This window comes from Lissotriton helveticus, chromosome 3_1 (assembly GCF_964261635.1).
Source record: "Lissotriton helveticus chromosome 3_1, aLisHel1.1, whole genome shotgun sequence".
NCBI classification, from domain to species: Eukaryota; Metazoa; Chordata; class Amphibia; order Caudata; family Salamandridae; genus Lissotriton; species Lissotriton helveticus.
In genome coordinates this window covers 1,052,691,960-1,052,713,697 of record NC_136061.1, presented here as the reverse complement: position 1 = coordinate 1,052,713,697, position 21,738 = coordinate 1,052,691,960, and the positions used below count along the sequence as shown (strand labels likewise).

The 21,738-nt window shown below is 42.5% G+C and overlaps 1 protein-coding gene across 1 annotated transcript in view; it reads right to left on the bottom strand.

Moving 5' to 3' along the window:
* Positions 1-1,259: 1,259 nt before the first annotated feature.
* ABCB11 (ATP binding cassette subfamily B member 11) overlaps positions 1,260-21,738 on the bottom strand; it is a 574,638-nt gene continuing 554,159 nt past the window's right edge. Inside the window, exon 29 of the mRNA XM_078681619.1 lies at positions 1,260-4,833. Coding sequence (XP_078537745.1) covers positions 4,633-4,833 — 201 coding nt within the window. The 3' untranslated portion in view covers positions 1,260-4,632. The remainder of the gene's footprint in view (positions 4,834-21,738) is intronic.

Sequence of the window (21,738 nt, the reverse complement as noted above, 5' to 3'; positions counted from 1 at the left end):
AGTCACTGGAGTGGGAATAGTAATTTTTACCCTTACGCTATCCAACCCTTTCCCTACTGTTGCGCTCACTGGAGTGGGAATAGTAATTTTTGCCCCTATGCTATCCAACGTTTTACCTACTGTTGCACTCACTGGAGTGGGAATAGTAATTTTTAATCTCCCTCTATCCAACACTTTACCTATTGTTGCACACACTGAAGTGGAAATAGTACATTTTACCCTCCTGCTATCCTATGCTAAAAATATTGAATATTTTGTATTAATATTAAGTTAATATATATATATATATATATATGTATTAAAAAATAAAAATGATTTTTTTTAACTTACATTAAAGATTTATTAATTGTAAGCTTATTTTCGTATTTTTAAGTATGTTTTAGTTATTTATATTTATTATTTAATTAATTTTACATTACTTTTAAGACATTTAAAAAATTCTATATTTAAACAAATTATATTATTTACAACTATATTTTAGATTCTATATTTTTTCCTCGATATTTTGGCAGGTCGATATTTTGCTCCTCGATATTCTGTCAGTAATCCCCTTACTGTTCATATACCCTTTGCACATGGTACCTGATCAGTTTATGTATCTGATTACCTCTTTATGGTAACCAATGAGAAATACAACGTGAGCATGTTTTTCAGGACTTTTAGGGCCTGATCATATGGCGGTGGAAAAGCCACCCTCAGCCAGTCAGTAGCAGTACCACTGCAGACCCTGCATTATCGCCACTACATTATGATGGTGGTGGATGGTTGGCTGTGGGAGAGACCGACTTCCACGGATCCGATGGGCTCAAGGAGCCTGTCTCACCGTCGGACAGAGTTTAAAGCCTACAATGGTGGTGGTGCCTGCTCAGCGCCGTAGGCATTACAATGTCAGTTTCCCCTGGCCGATTCATGGCGGTTTACCTGCCATGAAAAGGCAGGCGAAAGGGGACATTGGGGGCCTGTAGCGGGCCCCCCTTCCCACTGGCCCTCTGACATGTGCCCTGGGGGGTACTACATAACCCTGCACCATGTGGCAGGCACCGCATGGTGCCTGCCACATAGTACAGGGATATGTACAGTGTATCCTTTATACTACGGTGTGTGCTTCAGCCCTCAGCACATGCAGCGATACAAAAGATACACATTGGCGGTCGCATTGCGAAACCGGTTGCTGGAGACTGACGGCTAGTTGGGCGTGCAGTTATTGAAGGGATGGCGGTTGGACGTAAGTCCGACCACCATCCTAATCCTTCCACAATCTTATGTTCACTACTGCACTGTTTTGCCTACACAATTTCCTCCATGTATGACGGCGAGGAAATTGATAAGAAAACTGGTGATGTAATTCTACATTTTCCTCCAAATCAGAACAATGATCCAAGTAAGCACAATACGTCCATTTCATATTTGAATCAATTGCCCAATCCGAAAGCTTATCTATTAAAAGATCATTCTTGCTGTCCCTTGTTGGTCCCAAAATATTTTATTATGAACCATAAATACATGCGCCACCGCAAAGTAAAATATCCCTGAACATATTTACACTACAAGCGGCAGAAAAGTGCAAATCTGAGACAACAAAATATTAAAACAAATAATGTATATAGAGTATTTCATATTTATTAGAATATTCTGTATAAAATATATTTTGGTAGCACATAAACAGTCATCATACAGGCGCATGTTAGAAACCCCTCATACTTCTTTCTCATCATGTATGTTCAGTACTAACATGCTTGATGATGTCAAACCATGTCTAGACGGAGTCAATCTAGACCAGCTTTTAAAAAGTGTCTGAAATTGAGCAGATTTTTTTTAGGTCAGAAAGGAATCAATAATTTTATTCCAGAGCTATTATGGGTGCGTTTTCATGAAAGGTTTGTCTACCCCACGTGTTTCTAAAAGGGTTTGTTATTTGGCACTTATGTAGTGCGCAATCGTCCTTTAGTCGCAGCTTGATTAAAACGGTGTTGACTTTTCAAGAACTTTCAAGATTTTCATCAGCCCGGAGCCAGGGTAGAGATGTGGTGTGACGTCATCTGATTAAGGAATGTGCCTATGTTAAGTGAATGCCTCCGAATAAGTCCGTCATTACATGTGGCCCTCATTAAAGTGCCAGTTATTCTGTACCTGATGTTACCAATGCCAGCTTTATCGGTAACTTCATGAGGCCTGAGTAAGTTCTGGTGTTACAGGTGGAGGCTGCAACAAGTGACTTTTCATATATTTTCATTTAGTCGGCTGGCTGGCATACATATAGTGTGATAGGTAACTAATGGAGTCGTTAGGTACCGTTACCTAGTTATTTGCATATTTAAGCAGGGTTGAATGTGTGATCGGAACTCTGTCTTCCGGTGGTCTATTGTAAGAACGCTCTGCAGTGCTTGATTTGATCCGGTGGTGTCCAGTGCTCGGCATTGGCACTTAATTGGTATCTGGTGCTGCACTGGCACTTAATTGCCATCATCACACTTATGAAACTCTGCCACATGGTGGCGCTGCTCATCTAATTTAGAGCTGAGCAGAATAACGGTTGTTTATGAATACAATATACATAAAAAAATACTAATACCTGCCTTCCCAGCCATTCCTTTAGCTTTGTGGACCTGGAATATAATAATACCAGCAGCCTGTCCCGACGTTGTCCGGGTATGAATTGCTGCCGGCCAGTAGTATATTGTTTTGTAGGATTTCATTTAGATAAGAAATGCTATCTGTGGCAGGCCTGTGAAACGCTCCGATTCACAGTGCACTGCTGATGCACTTAAGAGTGCGCGTTCAGTAGTGTGTGAACTCGAGTTTCCCTACTTTATTTTTCCTTGCAATATTATATAGCGCAAATTCGACAACATGGCATGAGCACAATTTACATTACAGAAGAACACATTCATTTGTGGTAGGCACGGGGAGACAAAGCGATTTACCTGGAATCACAGGATGTTGAGCTGATGCCGAGATTCGAACGTAGCTCCCCAGCTCTAAAGTTCGCAATTCTAGAACTTGTGGCGGGAGGTGTGTCTAATAGTGTATGTCGGTGCTGGCCATCAATGAGAGAGACCTGTGTATTTTTCAAATGGGTGGTGAAAAAATATGAGTATGTTGCTGGAGATGTGGGCCTCCGTGCCACCAATGTACTTACAGGGGGAGGGTAAACACCCATTATTCCGCAACTTTCTTTCCGCATACCATCACTCCGCATACTTTCATTACGAAAGTAGCATGACTCCGCAATGCCATTATAACGCATGGCATTACATTTTATATGCTTTTACCACGCATACATTTACAACGAAATTCGTTGTAAATGCATGAATGGTAAAAGCATGTTTTTTTTAATGTTTGGATAAGGTAAGTATGGGTATAGGGGTATATGTTTTGGGGTACTGAGGTATATGTTTTGGGGTGTTTGGGTATTTTATGGGTTCAGATATAGTTTTGGGTTATGGGGTACAGGGGTAGTTTTAGGGTTTAGGGATAGGTATGTGTTTTGGGGTACAGGGGTATTTTTAGGGTTCAGGGCTAGGTCTGGGTTTTGGAGTACAGGGGTATTTTTAGGGTGCAGGGCTAGGTTTGGGTTTTGGGGTACAGGGTTATTTTTAGGTCTCAGGGCTAGGTTTAGGTTTGGGGTACAGGGGTATTTTTAGGGTTCAGGGGTAGGTTTGGGTTTTGGGGTACAGGGGTATTTAAAGGGTTCAGCGCTATGTTTGGGTTTTGGGGAACAGGGGTATTTTAGGGTTCAGGGGTAGGGTTGGGTTTTGGGGTACAGTGGTATTTTTAGGGTTCAGGGCTAGGTTTGGGTTTTGGGGTACAGTGGTATTTTTAGGGTTCAGGGGTAGGTTTCGGTTTTGAGGTACAGGGGTATTTATAGGGTTCAGGGCTAGGTTTGGGTTTTGGGGTACAGGGTATATTTATAGGGTTAAGATGGGTTAGTGTTTAAGGGTGTTGGTATATTTTAAGGAGTAAGGGTGGGTTATGAATATGGGGTGCAGGGGTATTTAAAGGGAGCAGGGTGGGATTAGCACACAATATGAGACATGGCATGAAGGGTGGAACGTACCACACGCCCCCAGCGTTTGTCACGCCCCAGCACACGCCCACAGCACAACGCAGACACGCCCACAAGGGACTACTTTGCTGGCACGGTTCTTTTACCTTTTAAATGTATATATGGACGTCCGCATAGCCTATGTCCTTCTGCTGCAACTGCCCTTTCCAACACTGTGGGTGTTGGGATTGGTGCTGTGGTTCCTGAGATTACCCGCCTCAAAGGTTTGGGCTCTCTCTTTATTATATTAGTATGGATGCAGGCGAGAGAGATTGTTAGCAGTTGTTTTGGTACCGCCACTGTCAGCGATGACAGGGGCGATGGGTTGTGCAACCTGCAGTGGCCTCCTGGTCAGGGCTCTGGCACTTATTATTTTACAAATTAAGCACTGGTTTGGTGGGCACTAGTACTTAGATGATGTGCCAGTGCCTGAAGAGCCTCTCTTTTCTTTTTTTTAAGTGTCTATCAGAATAATAATACTGAACTTCCATACATTAAAAGAGACTGGCTCCAACTGGCCATCTTATTCCACATTCCTAGTTTTGTGTTGAGAAGAAAACACTTTTATTTGAAGAGCCTATAATAAATTAGCTGATTGGCGCTCCGGTCGTGACAAGTTTGTAATACGCTCCTTTCAAAGCCATAAGTTCATCGTGGTTTCCCTGCTCAATTACGAGTCCTTGCGACATGACAGCTATAATGTCGGAATTCTGAATTGTTGACAAACGATGTGCGATGACAATACATGTTCTTCCTTGTCTTGCTTTATCCAGGGCGGCTTGGACTGTCTGAAAATAAAAAAAAAACAGGTATCAGGGAAAATAAATCCTCATTGGTAACATGGGCGTATGCACTGTTCAATTAGATGCGTGATTCTGACATAACAGAGTGATATATGTATGTTATTGAAGGACTGCAACAAAGCCAGAAGTGGTCATTACCAGTGAGAGTGAAATAAAATGGTCGAGGAGGTGTGACGAGGTCTAGAGTACCGTTTAGGGACAATCATTGAATGGTGAGCTGGCATGGACCATGTGGGAGGGGACTGGAACAGATGTCCTCACATAGGACGAAGCAGAGGTCTGGCTTTTGACATTAAAATGTCACATGGATGCACAGAGGAAGGAAGAATCATGACTGACCTGCCTTAAAGAAAGCTCTGTGGTCCCTCCAGCTCTCCACTTCAGTCTAGGGACCGGAAGTACTCGTCGAGGGTCGGATTTCTAGCCTCTTTTATGCGCATCAGGGACACTAAAGGCTGGAGAAGGGTTGCAATGTTTGTAGAGAATTTGCTGCCCAGAGGGGAATGGGCTGCTATGTAGGAGCCCAGGCTGGAGATATAGCCAGACAATAGGGGCCATATTACACATATAGCGCATTTTCCTTGATTGTGCCGGGCGCACCTTTTGAAAGGTGTGCCCTGCGCAATCAAGGAACTTGCACCGTATTAGGATGAATGCGCTGCCCCCAGGGCAGCTGCGAACTCGTGGTGAAAAATGGTGCGGCAGCTTTGAAGCCGCTCCGTATTTTCACAGTGCAGGCGCTAAATCCGCCTGCACCTTTAAAGGCTGTTAGAGATCCCCCTGCAGGCAGGTGCAGTGAGTGCCTGCACCCGCCTGCAAGGGGATGTCTGGGGGTCCATGGGAACCCCTTTTCCACCGCCAGAGGGCTGCAATCTGGGGGCTCACTAAAAGTCAGTGCGGCTCATGAGAGCTTCTTGTCTCTGCGCCCCCATCTGTAATACAGCGCGGGTGCAGAGGCAAAGGGTTTCCGTCATTTGCATGGGGCCACGCCCCATGCAAATGAGGGAATGCCTCTTGAAGAAGCTCTAGTGCTGTATGTGCGCCAGCGCTTTCGGTATTACAGAAGGGGACCCACAAGCGTGTGCGGTCCTTTCTGTAATACTAATGTGTCCCGGGCACAAATGCCCGCTGTACAGCCAGGACACTTCTATAATATGGCTCTAGAAGTCATTTTTCAAGACTTGGAAGCTGTAGGAGAGACCGGAAATGACTTTTGCAGCATCGTCAAGACATTGGAAGTCATGTTTTTTAAAGGAAACAGGAATAGAGAAGTCTGTCTCACCTTCAGAGCAGTAACTGGAATGCTCTAAAGGCGCACCAGGAACATTGAAAGCATTGTAGGGTATCAGCATGGATTGCAACTGACTCTGCTACTGACTTCACATTTCTGGTAACATTTCTTGTTTTGGTTCTTAAATCAAAGTTGCTCCAAGTTGTCTTTTTTTATAATACTTACAGGCTGATGTTTACTCGAATACCTCCAAGATTTAATGGGGATTTCCTGACATTGTTTCCAGTTACTGCAATCTGTTTTAACCTTTTTGTCACATTTTGCTTAATACAAATTTTAAAATATTCTAAATTGGTTTGAGAATGTATTATGTAGTAGTAGTAGTAGCAGTATGATTTATTCGTTAAGTAAAAACCATAAAAGTACATCGCAAAATACAATCATCCTAAAAACCTTAAAATCCATAAAAGAAAACAAAAAACATACATTTTACTTCAGACTACAGACAGCAACCATCAAGGGGTCCTTAAAGTGCATATGTGATAGTATTTGAACGGGGTCCTGCTTCTGAACAACCTCTCTTTGACTAACAAATTTAGTATGCGCTTAGATATATGCTAAATATGCCATTTATGGCATGTCTTTTTATAAATTAATCCCAATTCCAGGTGACAGAAATTATTAATTTAGTGCGTTACAAACACCACAGATAGCAGGAGCAGGCAATTACAAATATACCCTCGTTGTTATCACTATAAATATGTAAAGTGCATTTTCCTTCAAATATAGCTGCAATCAATTGGAAATGTGAATCCTCTTAACACAACACATTTCTTATACCCTTAAGAAGAAAAGACAATATTATAGTCTATCCAGTAGGGTAATCATATTCATAACCCTACAATGTATTCCCTGTTTTTGCACCTTAGACACCAAGCATACAATAAATACCTAGACAGGGCAAACACTAGCCAATCTGTACTATCGCTCTTGAAAATTCTAACAGCACCCTTCAGAAGTCTTAAAGATAAGATGCGACGGAGCGGAATCAGCCATGCTTTCCTAATAGCAGAATATTCGGGGCAAAAAAAAATAAAAAATTCAATGTTTTAGAATTAACCAAACATGAAGGACACATTGAGGAGGTGTTATGGCGCGTCCATCTACTACGGAACTTATCCAGTAGTCGAATGCCATATCTGAATTTTAGATGGAAGGATTTATCCTCGGTTGGTTCAATCCGTTTTACAAGGTCCTCACTAATCATTTTATCCTTGAAATCCAAAAATCTGCCAGTTAACTCTCTGACAGTAGGACAGCATAACCATTGATCATCTATGTTGTCCCAGTATCTCTTCTTTACACTAATTCGAGATTTTTTCGGAATGGTCCCAGGGTTGGCCCATAATTCAGACATCCACTTTCTACACACATTTAAACCAAGGTGGAGTTCCTTTGGGATCGAGTACAATTATCTCAAGAATTCATTCTTGCAGTAAGAGTGGTGCATCGTTGGTCCATATTCTAATGCAAAAAGTTAAAGGCTGAAATGCAGCCACATCTATTGTATAAGGTCCAATCAAATGGGGGTTGGGGGCACATTTTGAGGAAGTGCGAGCACAGATCTCATGAAAGTATTTTCTGTTCTTTTGATGCCCCCTATATTATTCAAAACCCATATTTCAGCGCCATGCAGTGCTGCTGCAATGCCTTATACCCGGTAGATTTCAATTCCTGGTAATACTGACATGAATATAGGGACTTCAATTTTTTGGGATGTTGCACAACTTACATGTTGGAGGGACAACTGACTCTTGGATATTTGTGGTGTCCATGGTAGTGTATTTGTCAACCTGATCCTCAAATAATAAAATAGTTTCACTTACTCCAGATATATATTGACTTGCCTCTAAAAGACCTATGAGGGTTAAAAGTCATAAATTTCATTTTAACAACATTTACTTCTAACCCAAATTCCTCACTGGAGAATAAAAAATGATTAAGCACATTTTGTAGCCCTATGTGGGATTTTGAAATTAATAGGGTGTCACCAGAAAATAACAGTGTCAAAACCTTCTGTCCTGCAATCATGGGAGTGTCTCCATTACAATCAGCCAAGGAATATATCATCCAATTAATGTACGGTGTGAACAGGGTCGGTGCTAATACACAGCCATGCTGCACCTGTCCACGAATACATTTACTATGTTATTTACATGACTTTAGTGTGGTTTGGTACAGCTTGAACATATCATGCATACCCCTAGAAAAATGCCTTCTTGTATGCCTTTACCAACAAGGTTGAACACCGTTTCTCAATGAGTTGTGGTGTGAATTAGCAAGATTGTAACATTGGCTTACACCTGATGGGTATATTTAATGTACTTATAAGTCCCTTGTAGATTGGCATACCCTATACCTAGGACCTGTAAATTAAATGCTACTAGTGCCACCCACTTAAGTAGCCCCTTAAATATGTCCCAGGCCTGCCATTGCAGCCTGAATGAAGATTTCAACTTCCAATTCGACTTGGCATTATTACCCCCTTGGCAAGCCTTAAAATCCCCTTTTATTGTATATGTCACCCTTAGATAGGCCCCAGGTAGCCCATGGGGCAGGGTACATTGCAATTGGACAAGTACCTTTACGTTTTACATGTCCTGGAAGTGAAAAACTCCTAAATGTGTTCTTCACTACTGTGAGGCCTACCTGTCCCATAGGATAGCATTGAGTTGTTGCCCTATTACATTCAATAAGTGCAACATTTTGATTAGGAACAGGTATGCATTTCATGTTTGGTATCAATAAAATTGTAATTTGAAATCCTCTTTAATGGTAATGTTGGATTTTAAATTACAATTTTGACAAATGACACTTTTAGAAAGTTGGCCTTTTTCTGCCCTTTCCCATTTGGTGCCTGCAGCCTGTCCTATGTCATATGACCGGACGTAACTGGTAGTTAGACTTTGTGAACTCCTCCCAGACAGTCCCACAATAGAGGGATTAGGTGTGCTTGAATGGGTCATCTGCTGAAAGGATGAGGGGGGCTGAGCTAAGCACAGCCCTCGCCTTCTTGCAATTATATAGGCTGCGATCTGCCTTCAACTTAAAGGGCTTTTCACCACTATATTGTCCCTGCAGCCAGACTGAAGTCAAGGCAGGGGAGTTAGAGAATTGCAACAACTTCAAAGGAAAATCTCTAGAAACGTATCATACTTCAAAGAAGGCACCAGGTATAAAAATGGGACCCTCAGTGCCATTCTCCAAAACATGTTATGGACCTGCAGAAGGACTCTCAGAGGACTGCCTACTGCTGTGGCCTGCTGTTTACTCCACTAGATCGCTTTGCTGAAACTGGAAGGGCTGTTTTACTGTCTGCAGCCTGCTTTGATCCCTCAGAGGCCTGCTCAGCTACTTGAGCATTGCTTCATCACCAGAACTCATGATTACCAGAGTGACTCCATGGGCTGGATTGCTGGCCTCCTGTTTAGAGCCCCAGGGACATAATGGGCACCTACCATCTTGAACCTGCACCTAGACCCAGCCTGAGTGAGTCCCAACCCCGAATTGTGACCCTCCAGACTTGCTTCCTTAGTGCTGGATCAAAATCTAACACTGGAGAAATTGACACATTTTGGCTGAAACCTTCTCTGAGAATCGAAGGAACATCAGGTCAGACCTGCTTGTCGATCCGATCGAGGTGCACCTCTGTTCGGCCTAACTTTGTGGTCCCTCCAACTATGATCTTGTCGGTAGCAGCAAATCCTGTTCAGTGGTCCTTCAATATAGTGGTATCAGCCTCCTGGAACTCTTGTCAGCTACAGCCTCCTGCCTCGTCCCGGTGGAGATTTTCAACTTCCATAAAAGTCACTAAGTCTGAACATAGAAATCTTCACTGCGACATCGACCAGTGGCTCCCTGATAACAACGCTCCCACCTCCAACACCAACTTCAGCCTTGCCCCGCTGAACTTCTCAGAACACTTTCTTCAAAACTTGTTCTAAGTCCAAAGATAAGAGCTGAACAGGCCCAATCCACTTCTTGTATCTGACCCATGCTTCCTCAGGGTTAAATAAATGTAAATTGATACTTGTATAGCGCACTACTCACCCGCAAGGGTCTCAAGGCGCTTGTACGAATACCGCTGTGGAGCCCATCCTGGCTTTCCCTGTGAGGTGTCCACTCCTGGGCACCCCCAAGGTGGAGGCCAGGCATCCTTAGCGTTGTGGGGGCCGTTGTGGAGATTAAGCAAGCTATTGCCCAGAGTTGCAGAGTGGGACTCCATGATTGGAATAGGCACCGAGGCGAGAATTATCAGGTCCGTGGAATTTTTGAGCCCAAGACCCGCCGAGGCAGGGGATTGAACCCTGATCCCGGGCTAGACCTCTGCATCAGGGTCTGCCGCTCTAACCATTGAGCCACACTTCTCGGTTGGCCATATGTTTCGACTTTGACTCTGACTCATGAAACTAGATATACATGGTTGACGCTTTGATCTTTTAGGTGCTGGTTTTTATTAAAAACTTTGGGTTTTTGCCATTTTGGTGTCAAATACTTTAACCCCTTTGCAGCGGGGGTAATTCCCCCGCTGTGCTGGGGGGCGGGGGGCACGCACAGCACCCCCGTGCTCATGCGAGCTCAGCTCGTCATGAGGCACGGTGCTCGTGTGCTCATGTCATGACCACACCCGTTTCCGTGGAACGTTCAGCACAGCAGGGGAATTATCCCCACGTGTGAGCGTTCCACGGATCATGACGAGCTCAGCTCATCATGAGCACCTGAGCACCGTGCCTCATGATGAGCTCAGCTCGTCATGAGCACTTAAGGGGTTAATAAAACTAAGTCTATTTTTCTAAATTGGTGTGAGAGTTTTCTTGTATTGTGTTTTCACTTTATTATTGTGTGTAACTCTAGTTTGTTCCTTACTCGACATTTCTTTTCTTCTAGCTACATGATTCTTATTTCTTTTCATTAACATATTTCAATTCCATAGCTGTTTCTCCCAGTTCCCTTCCTCTCCACCAATGTCTTGATTGGCATTCTCAGGTCTACAGTAACTATCTGGGGGTGGGTGAGGGTAGCGTAGCAGCTGTAGTGGCACCTGGGTTCAAGAATGTGAGGGGGCCAACTTCACCCCAATAATGACTGTCTTTAACTACACAGATGAAGGACAGAGGAGCATTTACATGCTTACCATAGAGCTCAGAATACCCCTGCATTGCTTCTAAAATATATGCCTTTTACATCAGAAGATGAAACTTTGAGAGAGCCTTTTCAAACCCAAACCTTTTAATATCTGAGATCATATTACAGACAGTAATGTCGCCCTGGTGCCGATACTGTTTTTTTTCCTATGTCTGTGCATATACAATTTATGTTGCTTGTCAACAGATTACCTCAATATAACCTTATTATAGTTTCCTAATGTACTCTTTTGATTGTTTTGGTGATTCACAAAGTAAAGTGCAGTCCTTTATTTTATTTAAAAAGCTACAGAGGACAACCTACATTCTTGCATTGTGTCATCACTGCAGTCTTTTTTTTAGTAAGAACAATGTTTATCGGGGATTCACTCTCTTTTTATTTTTATTGAGCACATATGGCAGATAAATGAATGATAAAAAGTACAATTAAGATAAACCATGAAGAAAATAGTATCACGCATCAATCGGAACAAATCATCTAAAATGCACAGTAAACATCTATAAATAATTCCATTCTTTATATGCACTGTAAGTGCTCATTTCTACCATATATTTTTTCATTACTTAGAATAACTAGAGAAATGCAGACAGATAACACTTAAACTCCTTTTAAGACCTACTTATCCACTTCTGCACTGCCTCTGCTCTAATCCAGGTAGTCAATCCTGATCTAGCATTTGTAAAGAGCAAGTGCGGGAGTGCAATTAAATTGACATAAACATTTATCATTCTGTCCATTTATTAATTCATTAAAAAAAATAAGTACTGTGGTGCTAAGAATAATATAATCAAATATAATTACCCTGATTCAGAATAAAGTGCGTTAGTTCTTTTAGCGAATATTATATCTTCGGGTGCACTGTAACTTCAGTTCAAGAAATTACCCGATTAAGAAGTAGATCTAGATGTACAAGTGTTTTCATATATTACAATTTTGGATAAGAACCCGCAATTCATCTAGCAATGGATCACCAGTTTATTGTAACCTCAGCGCCCTACTTGCAAAATTGCCTAGTGGTGTTGTATCTTTTGAGTCCCCCTTCTTGTTTGCATAAGCCTCTTCAGACTGCTTGGTACGGGTCATTTTGTCCTTCCAGTGCATCTTTGTAGGAGCCTTACTAGTTAGTCAAGGAGCGTGTAATCAACAATGCTACAAAAATAAAATATTGTTGACCCTTTGTTAATTGTTGACTCCTTTGGAAGACACCAAATAAAGGCAAATTAGTATCTGGTAGAACTGTACAGCCTATGGTCTGACTTATATCGTGAAACACTTGCCGCCAGAAATTGGTAAGGTGTGGGCATATAAACAATGTATGGAGCCATCACCCTGTACCTAATTGCTGAACCCAGAAGCAGTTATTGGAGACTGCTGCATACATTTTGAAGAGAATTGCCAGAGTAAAATATGCCAGTCATCTTGACAGAAATGCTATTCTTTTATAGTTGGCTGCCCGTAGAGATTTATAGCCTAACTCTGTAATTAGGTTACACTTGCTCATTGATAGCTAACATTGCATTTTTTCTAGCACCCTTGAAAAAAGTATGATAGATTTAATTTGGCAGAAATCTCCCTTAATGTACTATACCAAGTTCCAGTTCCTTGCAATTTGCTAATATCGTGAATACTGCTAACCCATTGAATCTCTTGTGTCTGATATTTGTAGTGAAAATGCAAGAAATGCTTTATCTTATTAAAATTTGAAAAGTGTTGCTCACACTGAGGGTCCACCCTAGCATTTATATCTCCCCATGAGATAGATTTCCCTTGACCCAAAAAGTCACTAAAAATGTTGAAACCTAAAGAATTCCAAAATCTGATTTCACAAGCTGGCAGGGGGAGGACCACGCAGCTGTCTTCTGCTAACTTTAATGAAAATGCATCAAAAGAGACTTATATACTTTTGACTGTATATATCACCCACAAACATATATCTACTTCTTTTTGGAAGCTTGGCTATTTTTAAAAACACTGGCAGCCTTATATCTGATTCTTGAATCATCTTTGTGATGAAAAAATTATCTAATCTCCTACTTCCATTTGAACACTGAGAGAAAACATTTAATCAAGCTGTCTGGTAGCAAATACGCATATTGGGACATGCCAACCCTCCTTTTTCTTTTTCCAATTGTGACACCTCCAACTTCACCCTGGTCCTCTTTTTATTCCAAATAAAACTCCTAAAAACTGAATCAAGTTCCTGAAAAAAGCTGTTCAGAATTTTTATTGGTACATTAGAAAATAAGAATATTAAGAGGGGGAGGATAGGCATTTTGATCATGGAAATATGACATATGATGGTCAAGAGAAAACTAGACCCTCTGTCTAATAATCCCTTAATTTTACCCAGCATTTTTTCATAATTCAGATGGAAAAGACTAGAAAAATTATTTGGGACCAAAATACAGAGATATCTAATTGGAGACGATATCGTCGCTTACAGCTGTAAAGAGGACGGAAGGTCTTCTACTGTCACATTAAAAAACAACAATTCTGTTTTACTTTGATTTATCTTGTATCCTCCAATCTTAGTAAAATCCCTTATCAACTGATTAGTTCATTTTATATTATTCTCTTTAGGGTGAAGATAAATTATCATGTCATCGGCGAGAAATTTAAGCCTCACCATGCCTTCAATGGGAGCCCTGATGTTAAAATTGTTACGAAGTTGAATTGCCAGAGATTCAATAAAAAAAGTAAACAGAATGGGTGAAAGGGGACATCCTTGACGAGTGCCTCTTTTAATCACAACTGACCCTGCCATCTTGGAATTCCTGAACACCTTGGCTTGAGCACCATTATATAAATTAGATAGCATCAAAAAACACTGGGAGGGAAAGCCAGACCTCTGAAGACAATAGAATAGGGGTGCCGCTCGCAGTGAGGTTTTGCAGAAATATCGCCCTTGTCCTTTCCTACGCAACAGGAGTTGCCAGCTCGACTTCCAGCCCACGGAGGAGCAGAGGAGCTGAACAGCGAGGCCGCAGCGGAGGTGAGAGGCGCGGCCCCGGGACTGCGAGGACCAGCATTCAACACCAGCAGCTGGTCCTCTTCCCGTGAGAGCCGCGCCCCCTCCCAGTGCCCGCCCCCATCTCAGCGCTCTTAACCTCTCGCGGCCCCCGCTCCGCGGGTGCCGCTCGCAGTGAGGTTTTGCAGAAATATCGCCCTTGTCCTTTCCTACGCAACAGGAGTTGCCAGCTCGACTTCCAGCCCACGGAGGAGCAGAGGAGCTGAACAGCGAGGCCGCAGCGGAGGTGAAAGGCGCGGCCCCGGGACCGCGAGGACCAGCATTCAACACCAGCAGCTGGTCCTCTTCCCGTGAGAGCCGCGCCCCCTCCCAGTGCCCGCCCCCATCTCAGCGCTCTTAACCTCTCGCGGCCCCCGCTCCGCGGGGGCCGCTCGCAGTGAGGTTTTGCAGAAATATCGCCCTTGTCCTTTCCTACGCAACAGGAGTTGCCAGCTCGACTTCCAGCCCACGGAGGAGCAGAGGAGCTGAACAGCGAGGCCACAGCGGAGGTGAGAGGTGCGGCCCCGGGACTGCGAGGACCAGCATTCAACACCAGCAGCTGGTCCTCTTCCCGTGAGAGCCGCGCCCCCTCCCAGTGCCCGCCCCCTTTTCACTTATCAAGTATTTTAGTCACTCTACCTACGCGCAACGCGGGACGCGCGCGGGAGTGCGCCGGGCTAAGCCCGGGCAAAGGGCGGGCCCTCTACGGCCCTCCAAGGCCAGACAAGGTTTGGTTTGGCCATCCATCTGTCGCTGTAAGTATAAAAACGTAAGACATTGTATGTTAACAATCTTTAAGAGTGGGATCACAGCTCGAACATGTCTACACCCACTGGTGACCTTTTACCTTCCAGGGTAGGTTCCTCTATCCTGGGACCATTAGACAAATACTTTATAAAAGCCAACGTGGAAGTTGATAGAGAGCTGGCCTTGGCAGAGCGCCGTGCAGCTCGACGACTTTCAATCGAGCAAATGAAACACACAGCCTGTAATACCGGTATTAGAGCTATCCCAGATGCCCAGGTGGATCTTCAAACCCAGGAAACTTCGGATGACGATCTATTTAATACGGACAATGTTCCCTTAATTTTTCAGTCTAGTTCGTCCCCCAAAGATCAGATCTTTATCACCCACCAATTGGAGCAATCCCTCCCTAGCACTAACATAACTATCGATCTCATTGATCTCGATACCCCTAAACTTACTAACACCCATGAAAGCATATGTATTAGGGAGAAATCCAACCCTTCAGAGGCGGGACAGCATAAACAAAGTGAATTATTTACATTTAAACAAAAAGGCCCTAAAATGCCGAGAGGAATTATTTCGGTGAAAAGGAAAAAGGCCATAATCAAATCGCCTCCAAAAAAGCGAAGGAAGAAAAGCTTACGCCACGCTGACACAATTAGTCACAAACCAACGCCTCAAAAGGATCTTCTAACGAAAGGACTACATAATATAGTAGAAGGGGCGCCAACTGTCCTTACCACTATCCTTAACAAGTCAGTGATGGCGCAGGTTCCTCCAACTTTGAAAGACTTTGTAGATGCGATGGAGCACCTTATGAAAGCTTTACTTATACCAATAGTGGAGAGAGTTAGGAAATTAGGAACCCAATTGGATACTCTTATAGGATGCCCTACCCTAAACACCGCAAATAGCAATAACACGGCAAATTCTCCATCGATTACCAAAGCCAAAGACAAAGACAAAGAGAAAGCCATTAAAGAGGTAAAAACATCTAACTGTGGTATAACTGTAACAGCACCAAAAACATGTACCATACCAACCTCCGTAGCTCCTTTGGCCAAAACAAACAAAGTTCTTAAGGCCCCATCTAAATTGCCGGTAGACCGTCAAGCACAGTCTGCTCAAATTAAATCTCTCATGGATTCGGCAAAAATGGGGAATACTAAGCCCATGCGGGATACGAAGACCCTTGCCCAGAAACATAGGAGACCACTGGGCGAGAGACATGTGGATCTACCTCCAGCAGCATCCCACAATGTTATCATTCTAACAGGGGTTCCACCTCTATCATCGGAAGCAAGATATGAAGACCCTGTTAGTCTCAAAAACAAGGTCATTTATTGGCTAAAAAAGAACAGGCCACTGCCACCCCACCTAAACGGTGATATCATCATGGTGAGGAGAACTAGCTGGGTAGGGTTACGCCCCAAAGATATTGAGGGTGATGTAATAATAGTTACCTTCAAAGACCCCAGAGTCATAAACCATATAATAGATTGGTTTATTGTTACCAATAATGGCCCTATTTCACCCAAATCCGTATTATATTTCTACCCAGAAGCCCTAATGCCCCCAAAACCATTTCCCGCCACAAACTATCAAGAGAACTACACACATCAATACCATCAAAGATCAATGCGAAAGTTCCAAACTCAAGGACAGGGAAATAGGTGCAAAAAAATTGTTGCTACCTTTAACCCACAATTGCAAAATGGCAGGTTGTGGAGAAACACAACCTACCAAACCCCTAGATATGACCAAGCTGGCTATGGCAATTATTTTCCGCCAATAACCCCACTGTGGAATTTTCCCATCAATAATTATTATGAGCCGCTCTACGGTTTGGAGGACATAGACTGACTCCCCTCTGACAACAATCTAAGGGTGGAGGGGGAGGGAAAGCTCAGTATACCCTCAAATATACCATCCATGAAGAGTTCTTCAAAAAATTCTGAGCCACCAAAAGACCTGGCAAATGAAATTAACACGCAACTGCCATTACAACATTCTCTCCCAGTCGACCAGCATACCACTATTAAAACCTTACCTACCTGCATGGTAACACAAGATCTAACCCCCAGATTACGTATCCTTAGCTGGAACTTGGCGGGCATATCATCAAAAACCACTCAACCTGCCTGGCTGAAGGTGGTTAATTCGTACTCCGTCCTGTGTTTCCAGGAAACCTGGGTCCTTACCCCGATACATTTATTGGGTTTCCAAACCTTTCACTCAGCAGCGATAGAGAGTGATCAGGGTAGACACCGGGGGGGACTGTGTATATATGTAAGGGTAGACGTGGCACATAGGGTACGGAAAAGTGTATTGGGGTTTTTTTACCAAATTTTAGTTATGGATTTGGGCTCAGCTCTGAGTCTATTAATTATTAATTTGTACAATAATATCCCCTTAGATCGGCTGGAGAAAACACTAGATGATCTGTCGCACTCCATAATCTTAATCAAAGAAATGCGGGGGGGGGAATGTATGACAGCACTTGTGGGCGACTTTAACTGTTATACCTGCCAAAATACATCTAGGGGGGTGTGCGAACTTTCTCCTTCGCACGATAAGGAAACAGAGGAAGATATGTCCGATCATTTTGTCCACACAAATACAGGGGAACTAATAAATAATTTTATGGCATCTTTTAATTTAGACTTTGCAAATGCTTTATTATCCCCTTCGAAACCATTTAAACCGACGTACCATGGGAGAGGAGTAAATTCCACCATTGATTTCATCCTTTTTTCGAGGGTGCATGCCTCCTACATATCATGTTGGGACACCTTGGACCACCTTTTTGGAGATCACTATCCTCTTGCCATAGCTATTGTCTTACCTTTTCCTACCACTAGCCAGGGAAATCCCGGTCCTAAATATGAACAACCTATACGACTAGGCACCCTAAATGGTTATTTTATCAAATGGGAAAAAATTAATCCAGCGAATCTTTTTAAGAATTTACTTAAGGTGAGATGGAAAGAGATACACATTTGCTTGTCCCCCGAAGAACATCCCCAAGCAATTATGGAAGCCTTCTTGAAAATTCAACAGAGTCTGAAAACGCTACTTACAAGACAGTTTAAGCAAGGCCCTATTTCCCCGAAAGGGTGGTTTGACAAAGAGTGTACCAGAGCCTTAAAATCTCTCAAGAAAATCCTCCACATAACACCTAAACAAGTTATGGAGATCCGACAAGCCAGACTCCGATACCAGTTGGCCATTAAAAACAGAAAAAATATTCTTAAGAAAGAAGCCTGGCAGACTCTGTTGTCAACAAGTGAAAATAGGGACTCCTCAGCCTTCTGGAAATTTTTAAACACGCCACTCCCATGGATAAAAACAACTAAGAGACACCTGGACCTCGCAATAGGGGGTGAAAAGTGGGCTGCCCATTTCCAAGAATTATACAGTAATCCTAGTCCCGTCAATGGCACACCTCTCGTTCCTACCCTGTCTACACATTTAACATTTCCCTCTAGGAGCAAAAGCATTTCGAACATTGTGTTCTTATATGAAGAGGTGTTTGAAGCAATAAGGGAGAGTCCGTCCGGGAAGGCTCCCGGTCCGGATGCCATCCCTGCAGATGTTTTTAAGGCCGAGATACATATGTGGGCACCAATACTAACTATTGTTCTGAATTCAGCGAACGCCTCTGGCCAACTCCCAACTTGGGCCGAAGCAATAGTGATACCCATATATAAAAAAGGAGACAGGCATTTACCATCATGCTATCGGCCTATCTCCTTGCTCGATGCCACCATGAAGATCGCAGGGCGAATCATTCTGAAACGCTTACAAAAGTGGACAGAAGAGGAGAACATACTTTCAAGGTTGCAATATGGTTTCCGAACGGGAAGGGGTACAATCGAGCAGAGCTTAAACTTACATCTCATTATGTCAAAATATGTGGAGATCAAGAGGGGAAGTCTCTACATAACATATATAGATCTAAGCTCCGCTTTTGACTGTGTGGTCCATGACCAATTGTGGGAAATTCTTGATCGCCTAGGGATGGACCCATCAATTCTTGCTTTTATCATGAAAATGTATAAAGATACTGGTGCCAAGGTCCGGTTCGGCCTGAAAGGAGAATGCTCGCCAAGGTTTTCCATCAATAGAGGGGTGAGGCAGGGTTGCATCCTAGCCCCCCTGCTCTTCTCCCTCTATATAAATGCCATCGGTGAGCACCTAAAAAACATCGAATGTGACTACGCTAAGGTGGGAGGCGAATCCATCCCAATCTTGTTGTACGCCGATGACGCGGCTATCATCTCACAAACAAGATTGGGGTTACAAAGAGCTGTTGCTGCATTTACCAGCTATATGCATGAAAGGGGCCTAAAAGTCAACATCGGGAAGACCTTTTCTATGGCCTGTAGCAAGGGCAGAAAGAAAACTCCTTGCCCCATTTTCATCAAGGATCAAAAACTGGAGACAGTTGACAACTTCACGTACCTTGGTATAACTATAAACAGGAAGGTATTATGGCATCCCGCTGTTAATGCTAGGAAACTTGCCTTCGTTAGAGCAATTGGAGGCATACGTGACTTTTCAAGTAAAATAGGAGGGAGGCCAGTTAAACAACTTATTAAGATCTATAAAGCCAAGTGTGTGTCCACAGCTATCTATGGGGCTGGCCTCTGGGGTATTTAAAATGACATCTCATCAATCCAAGTGGCAGAAAACAACTTCCTAAGATACCTGTTAGCGACATTGAAATCTACATCAGTCTATATGATGCACATAGAATTAGACCTACCATTTATTATAGATCTAATCAAAGTTGAGCCACCGCTCCTATGGCACAAAATTTGGACCACTGCTGAGACTGCTCTTAATCGCGATATTATAATGGACACTCTTAAACTGGAGGGAGCAAAACATATGAAATGGCTTACACATGTCAAAAAGATGTTCCAAGATATAGATCGTCCAGAATATTACTCCGATCCAGCGACACTGGAGAATATCTCAAGAAAAGAACTTAGAAAAATCCTATTGGATCACCTAGAAGCCAAAAGGTGGGCGACCCAGAAACTAAACAAATCAGTTCAGGCCTATCAAAGGATTACAGTGAATAAAGGGCTACAACAATACCTGTCTAGCGATAATTCCTGCTATACAAGAATGTTGCTTACAAGATTTAGGCTGGGCTCCTTTTTTCGCCTAATAACTTTTCCGAAATGTAATGACTGGTCGCGAAATCTGAGCCTATGCCCTTGTGATCACAGGTCGGCCCAATCAAATATCCACTCTATATTATTTTGCACCTATTATACCACCCCACGGAAATCTTTATTGAGACCTCTCTTGAGAAAATGGGGCCTAAGGTCCTGCAGAGACGCTTTTGAACGCCTCCAAGAGCTGGAGGACAAGGATGTTATATGTAAAATGGGATATTTTTTAAAATTATTACTCAAATTTAGAACTACGTTAGCAGGTATAACTTGACTTGCTAAAACAGCTAAAGTTCTTATTGTACACTAGTATGTTTTTAATTACGATCTCCGTCGAAAGATTTTTTTCTTATAGAAAATGTAATTAACTGTCATAATGTGAGAAATTCTTTTAATTTAAATTCTTTTTGAATGCTTTTATGATATTCTATGTAAATATCGAATAAAGCTTATTCTGATTCTGATTAAGATTCTGACAATAGAATAAGGCCTCCCAATTCGCCTGATCGAATGCCTGTTTGGCATCGACCATCTTGATTAGGGCTTTGATATGATTCATTGAAAAATAATCTATGGCCTGAATTAGAAAATAGATGCTTGATGCCATTGACCGTCCTGCTATAAAGCTGCTTTGATCTATATGTATTAGCTGTGCAGCAGGCATTATATGAACAGCCCAGATCTTCGAAAACAATTTATAGTCCGAATTAGGCAGACTAATCAGCCTACATGAATGAACAAATATTGGACTTTTATCATTCTTAAGGAAAGAGACTATTGTAGCTTCTTGAAACGTGGGAGGGATCTCACCCCTCCTTTAATAAAGCTAAACAGATCTACTAAAAAAGCCACAAGCTCACTTATAAAATTCTGTGGGAACACTATTGTTTTCACATGCTTTGGGATTAAGCATTTGCTTCAAAGCATGTTCAATCTCGGTGGGTGGTATGTGCTCCAAAATTAACTGGAAGAGTGACTCGAATAAATTAGGCATTTTTTCATAGTACTGTTGAATCTGACTTATTGGCATCATATATTAAGTCTGATAAATATCTGTGTAATGCTGTACCAAGAACTTTGCAATCTCTTCCTGATCATGGATTAATTTTCCTGTTAAAGGGCTCTCTAGAGACTTAATTATTGCCTTTTTGTTCCGAACTCTTGTGGACCAAGTCAGGAACCTGCCAGTGTGCTGATTGTACACATAAATTTTCTGTTGGAGGTTTTTAGAATTCTTTATTTCTTCTAAAATAAAGAAGTCTCTGAGATTTTGTTTTGCCATTTCTACTTGATCAACCACAGGCTCCATCCCTCCATTTCACTCTCTAGCACCAATGGCGCTTACTGGAGACTCGCTATCTGCTGAGAACCATCTTTTCTTTGACTTCCTTTTGTATGCTATCACTCGCCCTCTTAAAGTGGCCTTAAGAGCTTCCCAAATTAAAAATAAAGAGGCCAATTTCCGATTAATAATAAAAAAACTCAGCAATGAACTGTTTAGTTTTGGCTACCAA